Source organism: Vidua chalybeata, chromosome Z (assembly GCF_026979565.1).
Source record: "Vidua chalybeata isolate OUT-0048 chromosome Z, bVidCha1 merged haplotype, whole genome shotgun sequence".
Taxonomy (NCBI): Eukaryota; Metazoa; Chordata; class Aves; order Passeriformes; family Viduidae; genus Vidua; species Vidua chalybeata.
The window spans coordinates 66673339-66683214 of record NC_071570.1 but is presented as its reverse complement, the minus strand read 5'-3'; the positions used below and the strand labels follow the sequence as shown (position 1 = coordinate 66683214).

At 51.3% G+C, this 9876-nt stretch overlaps 1 protein-coding gene across 1 annotated transcript; it reads left to right on the top strand.

Annotated features, from left to right (window-relative positions):
- Window positions 1-4002: 4002 nt before the first annotated feature.
- LOC128782112 (uncharacterized) lies at window positions 4003-8717 on the top strand. Its single transcript, XM_053932273.1, has 6 exons — window positions 4003-5006; window positions 5266-5453; window positions 5600-5720; window positions 6315-6916; window positions 7262-7379; window positions 7755-8717. The coding sequence occupies exons 1-4, from the start codon at window positions 4037-4039 to the stop codon at window positions 6323-6325; spliced, it is 1290 nt and encodes a 429-aa protein (XP_053788248.1). The 5' UTR covers window positions 4003-4036; the 3' UTR covers window positions 6326-6916; window positions 7262-7379; window positions 7755-8717.
- Window positions 8718-9876: the final 1159 nt, after the last annotated feature.

The window sequence follows — 9876 nt, the reverse complement described above, 5'->3', positions numbered from 1 at the left end:
GAGCTGCAGCAAGGGGGAGGCAACAGTGACTGTGACTGATGCAGGCTGGGGATGAAGGAAGGGCCGTGGACACAAGTGCTGACATGCTCCAAAATACAGAAGTCTGGAGAACTGGGAAGCAACAAGTTCTGACAAGCACTGAAATGATGGGAGCCCTTTGTGTGAAGTTCCCTGAAGGAACTCCCAGGGAAATGGATACTATAATAAGTAGTACCAGAATACACAAATGTAGTAACACTAGGAGACGGTGTATATGACCCACAGGCAATGGCTTAGAAAAAGATCAAGTATATATTTTATATAATCTATTTATTATAGTATCTATATTAAAATATATAATATTTAGTATATAGATTATAAATTACATATATGATAAATTCATATGTGTTGTGTGATACATTTTGATATATTTTGATAAATATTTTCATTTCATATAGATTTGATATATTCCTCCAACTTGGGAGAGTGAAGATGTACAGCAGTCCAAAACCTTCTGCCCACACAGCAGTCAGCCCCGGGTGTTTGCATGCACACCCACCCACTGTCCGTGCTCTTCTCAGCATCTCAGGGCTGCTGTTTGCACAGAATTGGGATGAATTTAACTCGACAGACCCACGAGTGGGGTGTCCAGCTTGTCGTGAACACTCATGTGGCAAGGCACAACACAGAGCTCTCAAATCACATTATCACAGGTCCTTTCATTCCTGCTGGGCACTGAGGAACTCCTAAAAGCACCAAAGACACAGAAAAGAGGTGGAAAAAATTGGCACCATGCTAGTGCTGGTATCCTCATGGAGGAAAATCTGTTGGGTTTCTTAAGGTCGTAGCTATCTAAAAACTAGGAAAACTGCTCAGCCCCAGTAGCCCAGTTGTGAATGGTTTTCTTGACTTGGCAAAATTGGGTTGTTAACAGTGGACTCTGTCCTTGGTTCAAATCACCAGCCCTGACCTGCAGACAAAAGCACCACCACCAGCACAAGCTACATCAGTCAATTTTCTCAAAAAGCTGTGTTAAATTTGTGAGTGGAAAGGAAAACCTGTCAGACCCTGTGGATTAATGACAAGACTCTGAACAACAGTTCCAAAGCAAAGGACAGCAGGTTCTCTCCGGGACACTCCTTTGCTCCAGGGCAGCCGGGCTGCCCTGGCTGCCCAGGGCCCTCTGCGCTCCACGGGCTCTGCAGAGCTGCACTGCAGGGAGGCAGCTTCGGGCACCTCAGCCCCTGGGCAGGAGTGACTTCTTGGTCTGGACAGCTGCCTGTGGGCAAATGCAGGGTGCTGGCCTTCTGCTCTTGGCCCTAGCCCGGCCTTGCAGGGCTAATCCTGTTCCCTGTCTCAAATGTGCTAAAGACAGACTTGCTTGTTTCCAGCTCTGCACAGCATTGATTTGCACCACCAAATACTGAAGGACTAAGGCCTGAACAACAGGCCCTGACTGAAGCCTCAACAACAGGACCTGAGCCAAAGCTGCCCTCTAGATGACCTTTCCAGCCAAACGTTCTATGTATCTGCTTCTTAACCAAGTGTTGCTATCAGAAGGATCGATGCATCCATTCATTGGTGAAACATGTCTTCACCTTCTGGCATTAGGAAACCGGATAAGACCACCTCTGGCCTTGGTTCCTCCTTGAGCCCTGGGCAGGCTTGGGGTGAAAACCAAGAGGAGAATGAAATCAGATGTCCCCAGAGCAGAAGCTCTGTCACATTGCTCGTCCAGCGCTATCAAAGCTGGGCTACTCTTACAGCGCTGTCAGAAGCCTCGTGGCTGGCAAAGGTGGAGGCACCTCAGGATTTCCCAGATACATCACCAGATACCCCAAAGGATTGGGCTATCTGGTGATGTATCTTTCTTTTCTAATAATGATGAAGTGCATTGCTTAGCTTTTCCTTTATTCCTTTTTTGCACTTTTGCATTACAGTAAATGGCACTATTCCATCAGCTGGTGTCTGTGTCTGTGTCTCTGGCCCTCCCCACTATCAAAACAAATACACAGCCAGTTTGGCATGAGACCTGCCTCTCTGCCAGCCCACCTCTTGGAAAATACCCCTGATGGCCATCTCCACAAATGAAATTCCCACTTTGTGTTGTAGTGTACAGCTACGCAAACAGAGCAAAAAGGCTTTGTGAATTTGAAATGGGAGTTTCTGTTTCCTAAACTTAAAGCTGGAGTTTCTGTTCTGTATTTTTACGTGTATTCATCCTTTCCCCTGAAGCTATTCCCATTGGATTTTACCTATAATGCATTCATACTGGGCATTGTTCTATTGGTTTCACCTTATCTCTTATTTTCCCCTATATAACCTGTAACTCAGCCCCTGATCATGGTCACTTGTACGTGCGGCGATCGGGCAAATACAACCTACTTTGGACTGCACAACAAGTGTTCAATCTCTTGAGTCTCTTTATCCTGGTCATGGTAGCGCTCTCAAAATAGCTCTGTCTGTATCAAACAAACCCCAAAGGTAGTTGTTGCTTCTCTCCGACTGCTCCCGGCATTGCCTGGCCAGCGCCCCGGGAAAAAGGAGCCGGGCGAAAACAAGGAAGTCGGAGAGAAAAGAAGCAACACTTTGCAGCTTCCTTTTCTGCAGGCAGGTGAGAAAAGGAGGCACTCCCAGCTCTGGACACCTCCAGAAACCAACTGCTTTCAGCAGTCACAACCCTGAAATATCAACCTCCTGCCTTAAGCTGCCACTGGGAGCTCCCACAAAGAGGCTTTTTGTCCAAGGATAGCCACAGAAGAGCTTGAGGATGGAGCAGTTTGAAACACCACTCCTTCAGAGATTAAACCGCCCTTTATCAAATGAACACACGCCAACCTGTCTCAAAGGGAAAGCAGGCAGGAAAGAGAAGTTCCTCTCCCACAACAGCAAACTCTGTGCTTCCTTCTGTTCCAGCTGGAGAGTGGAGGCCATGGGTTGCTCCTCACTTTGGGAAGGGGCCCTGGGAATTGGCCTGATCTGGGAGGGCAGCGAAGGGAAGTTCCCCAAAAAGTAGGAAGAGATTCTCTGGAAGCAATAGATTATGACAATATTTCTGCAGAAAATTAAAAAAAAAAAAAAAAAAAAGAATAACTGAAGCATTTCAAAAAGTCCCCAGACTGAAAATTGTGCCCCAACACAACAACCCCAAAGTCCAAAGTCTATGTAGTGTGTCAGGAAGCTCAGGAATGAACCTGCAAGGCTTGGATAAACATCATTGGTGTCCATCCCCCAGAGCACAAGCAGCTCCCCAACAAGACTTCAAGACTAAAGGACAAAGCTTCCCCCTCCAGCTCTCCACAGCAGCTCTAGGGAGTCTCTTTCCATTGCAAGATCTCCTTTTTCAGTCTACAGTGACAAGAGTTTTTTACAAGAGGCATTGGCATTGGAACCCTCCCCAGATGGGGAGAAGAAAAATAAGAGGTGATTTCTGAGGAAAGGATGTTTGGGAAGACACAAGCATGAGTTCACTGTGACTGTAGGCCATGAATCCCTTGCATAAAGCAACATCCATCCATGGGACAGCACTTTAGCTTTGATGACAATGCTGAAAAAATTGCTGCCCCTTCTTGCTGCTCTTGCTGATTCCACAGAAAATGTGCCAAGTCTGCCAAAGACAGGCAGGCATGGTGAGATAACAATAGCTAGTCTGCTGAAAAGGAGACCAAATAAATGTTTTCTAATCCCCCCTTTTCATCCTTTCCCCAGCCAAGACAGAGCAATGTCCTTCCTCTCTGCAGTCACTGGTGACCCAGGCACGGGATGCAGCGTGGGGACAGAGCCCGCCACCGCTCCCAGTGGCCTCGCCAGGGGCTTCCCTTGCGCTGCCCATCCCTTCCCTGCCGTGCCGACCCCGGCCGGCCCCGGCAGCCGCCCGGCCCACGCCGTGCCCGCAGCCCCGGCTCTGCCGCGCTCGTCCCTGCCAAGTCCGGCCCGCGCAGGGGCCGCGCTGGGCGCGCGCGGGCCCGTGCGCAGCGCCCCCCTCAGGCCGCGCGCCGCCGGCGCAGCCGCGGCCGTTGCGCTCCGGCCGTTGTGGCACCAGTCGGCGATCAGCGCCATGGCAGAGCTGCCGCTGCCCGCCGGGCTCAGCGCCAGCACCTTCCCCGCCAAGCTGTGGCGCCTGGTGAACAGCCCCCGCGTCCACTCCGTGCGCTGGGACAGCCGGGCCCGGGGACTGCTCATCGACCGCTCCCTTTTCGAGCGGGAGCTGCTCAGCCCGGGCGACGCCCAGGGGCCGGCCCCGCACACCTTCAGGGCCACGCAGTTCCGCAGCTTCGTGCGCCAGCTCTACCGCTACGGCTTCCACAAGGTGCCGGGCTGGGTTGGCTCGGCTGCGCCGGGCGATGCCGGGACCTGGCTCCACTACAGCAACCCCTGCTTTCGCCGCGACCGCCCCGACCTCCTGCTCCGCATCAGGCGCCGGAGCGCGGCCAACAGGCGGCGGCCGGCGGCGGGGCAGGAGGGCCGCAGGCGCCCGCCCTGCGGCTCCCAGCAGCTCCCCGGGGCGCGGCCGCTGCCGGACGGGCGGGACGGGCGCAGTCGCTTCCAGCCGCTCTCCAGGGAGCGGCCGCCGCTGCCGCCCGGGCGCCCGCCCAGCGGCTTCCTCCTGCTGCACAGGGAACGGACGCTGCCGGACGGGCGGGAGCTGCGCAGTCCCCGGCCCGGCCGCTTCCAGCAGCCCCCCGGGGAGCGGCCGCTGCTCGCCCGGCGCCCGCCCTGCAGCTTCCACCTGCTGCACAGGGACCGGCCGGTGCCGGCCCGGCGGGAGGGGCCGAGCCGCTTCCGGGAGCTCTATGGGGAGCAGCCGCTGCCCGCCGAGCGGGAGGTGCTACGGGTCCCGCCCTGCGAGTTGCTCGCTTTCCACGGGGAGCCGCTGCTGCCGCTCGGGCGGGAGGGGCCCCGCAGCCGCTTCCAGGAGCTCTGCGGGGGGCAGCTGCCTCCGATCGACCGGGAGGTGCTCAGGATCCCGCCCTGCAGCTTCCAGCATCTCCACAGGGAGCAGCAGCCCCCAGCCTACGACCCACGAGGTAGGAAAAGAGTTGTAGCCTTTGGAAAATCCAAAAGGTCATGAGAAGTGACCATTTGAAGTATTTTTCCACAAGGCTCTGTCATTCTCGGCCCGAAATTGTCAAGCCTATTAAGAAGGGGCACCTAGAAAGCCAAAAGATTCTCTGCCTGCTTTTCCTGCATGCTTTCTGTGATGTTTGATCCAAGGCAGCAACAGAGATCTGTGTGTGTCCCAGAGCCACGTTGTGGAGCGTGACCAATGTGTTTGGATTCTTGCAGCCACCTCAGACACTTCAGCCCCCAGCGCTCCATCTAGCAGTGCAGGCTGTGCAGCATCGATGGCCTCCAGCTCAGCCTGGAATGCACCTGAGGAAAAGGAATGGCCACCAGTGGATCTTGGCTTTGCTGTAGAGCAAATGATCCAGGAGATCAGGAGATCCCTGCCTGAAAGGTCTCCCTCTGCTCAGGTAACCTATTGGAGGGGAATGGAAGAGGCTGGGCTGAGAGCTTTTGAACGTTGTTACATGGAGAAGGAGAGTAACTGTATCCTTGATGTGATTCCAACAAAATACTGAATGATCTGTAGCTTTCTTTTTTTCTCTTGTTCTTTAAGGGCAATATTAATGTTGCCCCTGAGTCTTCAGGAGGGGAGCCTGTGAACCGGGCTGCAGCAGAGGAAACTTCATCAGGCACGGAGAGCTGCGGGAACAGTTCCCCAGAGCCCGAGGAGCTTGGTAAGGACAAAGCCCCCATTGGTTTAGAGAGGTGTGAGACGGCTGCTCTGAGCCTGCCTCTGGCAGGAAGGGAGATGAGAAGAGTTGAGTTCTTGTCTGCAGGGTTGGTGCTTCCTGGTGCCTTTAGTTCAAAGGCACATGAACAACCTCCCTGAGCTCTGCCCTCCATGCTTCTCCAGAGGCTCTGACACGGAGTCCTCTGCTGTGGCAAGAGAGCAGGGAATAAACCTGACCTTGTGGGGGTTGTGCCACCAAGCTGGGTGTCCCAGTTTGGTTCATAACTCAGCCCCCAGCAGCCTTCAGCCATTTCAGTGAGCGCTGTGGTCTCTCTGTCACTGGGACTGTGTTTCAAGCTCTCGTGGGTGCCATTTGCACTGTGGGTGCTGAGACTTTATCAGGATACTTAAATACTTTACACAGCTCAGTTTTGAACACTTGGAAGGATCCCTGTTCTTTAAAGAGCAGGCTTCAAATTGCCAAGCGAGAGTCTGCCTTTCAGGCCGTCTTTTAAAGTCCCTGATAGAAGGACAATTGGCGCTCAAGGGACACTTGCACAAGGGCCAGTATTGACTCAGTGTTCCCTTTGCTCCCCAGATCCCGTGTGATCAGCTTCTCCAGGAGGGCTGCCCTGTGTGGCAGGAAGAGACAGAGGGAGAGCCTGTGACCATTGGGCAGGTGGAATTCCTCTATCTCTAGTTATATTTATAGATGTATATAGTTATATTTATTGATCTATGTAGTTGTGTTTATAGATTTATGTAGTTATATTTATCTATCTATATAGACAGAGATTTGTATAGTTAATTTATTTTTAGTTTTAGGTGTATATATTTATATTTTTAGATGTGCAGTTATAGTTATAGATGTCCATAGTTGCATTTATACATGTGTATAATTACATTTACATATATATAGTTTCATTTATAGATAGGCATATTTATATTGATATATGGGGGCTTAGTTACATAGATTGATATCTGTATAGGTATAGGGCTGTTTTTAACCTCTTCCCCTGCTCTGCTTCCTCCCTCACCTCTTGCTTTTCCCCCTGTGCCCCCTCTGTCCCCTCTCCCTGTGCTGGGTCCGAGCTGGCGGCCGGGCCGGGCGGAGCAGCAGTTCCAGCCCCGGGTGTCCCTGGAGCGGTGGGAGCTGCCGGTGGCCCCAGGCACTGTCCCCTGAGGAGCTGCTGCAGGACGGTGAGACTGAGGGGGCTGAGGGGGCGGTGACGCTGAAGGGACGGTGACCCTGAGGTGCTGCTGGGGCTGAGGGGTGTGGGACAGCCCAGGGCGATGGTGGCGCTGAGGTGACGGGGAAGTGGCCCAGGCCGAGGGGGTGGCGGGTCTAGGGGAACGGGATGGGTCAGAAGGGACTGATGGGGTGAGAGGACTGTGAGGGGCTGAAGAAACTGAAGGGGCTGGGGGTTTGCCGAGAGCATGGCGGGGCTGAGGGGATGGAGGGGCCAGCAGGGAGCACAGAGGGCTCCGGGACTGCAGCTCTGCCAGGCCTTGGAACCAATTCCAGGGCCTCCGCTTTTGCCACAGCTGCAGTGAAGACCTAGAGGACAGCCGGAGACTGACGGGAGCCAGCAGGGAGAAGCTGAAGGCCAGCAGCAAGAGCAGGGAACGGGGACCTGCTGCTGCCACGCTGGAGAGAGCCCGGGTGAGGCCACAGGGCCGGGGAGGCAGGGTGGGGCTGAGGGTGGCGTGGGCTGTGGCCGTGGGCGCTGCCCGGCGGGGCAGGAGCGGGCCCTGCCCGTGCTGGGGCTGCTCAGCGCAGCTGCCCCGGCCGGCACAGGGGCTGTCCTTGGGCAAGGCGGCTGTGCCGGCAGGGCCCGGGAGCCGTGCCGGCTGTGCCGGGCTGCCGGGGCTGCGGGACGGTCCCGCCGCGGCCGCGCTCCCGCAGCCTGGCCCGCTCGGCTGCTTTTTCTTTCTAACCCTCTGGGGAGGCTCCGAGATCTTCTCTTCCCTGATGCAAGTGCAGCTGCTGCCAAGGGAAACGTCCCCGTACTGACTCAGTGTTCCCTTTGCTTCCCAGCTGTGCCATCTGCTGTCCCTGTCCAGGAGAGCTGCTCTGCACAGGAGGAAGAGACCGAGGGAGAGGCTTTGAAGATGGGGCAGCTGAGATCCCTCTGCTTGCAGTTCTGTTTAAAGATGTCTGGACTTGCATGTAGACAGGGATTATTATATGGACATGTACATATGTAGGCTTTGATTTGCATAGGAATATTTCTGTATGTGTGTTGTTATATTTATGGATGTATGCTATGTATATATGTATGCATATATATAGATATATGTTTGTAATTACATATACGTGTGTATATGCATCTAAGTATACGTGTATGTTGTAATAACTATGTTTAGTTCTATTTCCTAGGTTTACAGTTGTGTGGGTATCTATTTTTATTTATACAGTGTCGGTATATGGCTCTTTAAATATGTATATTGATATTTGTATTGACAGATATTTCTATTTTTATATTTTTATATGTATATTGATCTATTTTTGTCTGTTTAATGACATTTACATATGTATCGAGATGTACAGCTGTATATTTGTATTGATGCAGTTGGGTGGATATTTAGATTGGTGATTTTTGTATATTTGTAGATAGGTTTGGTTAATATATCTACTTATATTTAAATATTGTATGTAATATGTAATGTTTAATCTATATTTACGTCTATAGTTTGTTACAGTTATGTAGGTATTTATATTTAAACATGTATGGAGGGTGTAGTTGTATAATTCTATCTATTGAATTTTTAGTGTAGGGCTATTTAGAGAGGGAATGCATATTTTTGTATTTCTATATGGGCTGTACACTTGTAATAATATGTAATAAATTAAGTTGTTAAACACTTACTTGATCTTTGTGTATAGTGAGCTGTTGTAGAGGTTGGCAATAAATTAAGTTTTGTTAACTCAAGTTGGTATTTGTATATTTTTACCAAGACTGGTTGTAATAATCTAATAAATTCCTGTTTTTAACCTTAACAGAGATTTGTACAGTTCTGTATTGTCAGTGCAGGTGTAGCAATTTCTAATCAATTATGTTTGTCAACTGCAATGGGTGTTTTGTGATTTGTGCTACCCAAAGCCGTGAGCAGATGTAAATGCTGGAGGATTTTGGCCATGAAAATCTCCGGCCGTGCCCAGGACTTGCACTCGGGCTGGGCAAGGGAAGCGCAGATTTGGGATGGCAGCAGAGCTACACGTTGGCTCAGAACTCGCTGCAGAGGCCTGCTGAGGAAACGCCGGGACTCCACTGAGTGCAAAACTCCTGCTCTGTGGATATGCAGATAATTCAGTCCATGTTTGGTTCTTTACATACACACACACACAGATATATGTAGGCAGCACTTAGTAACCTGTAGCATACTCGATTGTGGGAACTGAAATGGATATTTCTCCACTTACAAGGATCAGCAGAGTAGTGCCATTCTGTAGGTGATATTGGTCACTGTGTCTAAGCAGCACAGTTGTAGCAATCTGTAATAAGTTTCCCTTTTCAACTGATGTTGGCTTTGGGGCACTTCTCATTTCCATGATCAGTGACCAAATCAATATTTGTTCCTATTTCTTCACTGATCCTGAAGCCTTGATGAGTGTATGACAGGCTGTGGCACCCAATTCCTCAGAGGTCTGTCCAGCTGTGGGTAATGGAACCTGTCTTGTCTGTGAAACATCCGTCTGAGGTTATTTGTCTGAGAGTTGTGGTCCATCTCTAGAACCCCCTCAGGCCGCATGCTGGCTGGGGAGGGAGGGGAAAAATGTAAGGGGATTATAGCATTTATTCTCTTTTAACACATATTTGCACTAAGCTGTAGTCTAAACTCAGTAAGGAAAGGGATGTATTTTCCTTAGCCGTGCAGTGTGGGATAAAAGGTGTAGGAATTGCCACAAACCAAGCTGCAGGAGCAGTTTGTTATTGGTCTGAACAGGACATGGTGTACAGGTAAGCACCACAATCTTAATGATTCACCTCTTAGATAAAACCACAATGGTTCACCGTGTAAAACTGTCTGTGGATAGAAATAACAAATGTCCCTGGGCTGGGGCAGAAGCCTGGGAGTCAAACTCCTGGAAAACCAGACCTGGCAAAGCCAGCCCAAGGCGCAGGCACACATTTGGCTCAAGGCAAGAGGGAGCTTGT

Coding starts and splice junctions, on each gene's coding strand:
- LOC128782112 (XM_053932273.1), top strand. CDS start 4,037: ATGGCAGAGCTGCCGCTGCCCGCCGGGCTCAGCGCCAGCACCTTCCCC. Junction 5,007..5,265: donor CCCAGCCTACGACCCACGAG/GTAGGAAAAGAG, acceptor GGATTCTTGCAG/CCACCTCAGACACTTCAGCC. Junction 5,454..5,599: donor AAAGGTCTCCCTCTGCTCAG/GTAACCTATTGG, acceptor TTGTTCTTTAAG/GGCAATATTAATGTTGCCCC.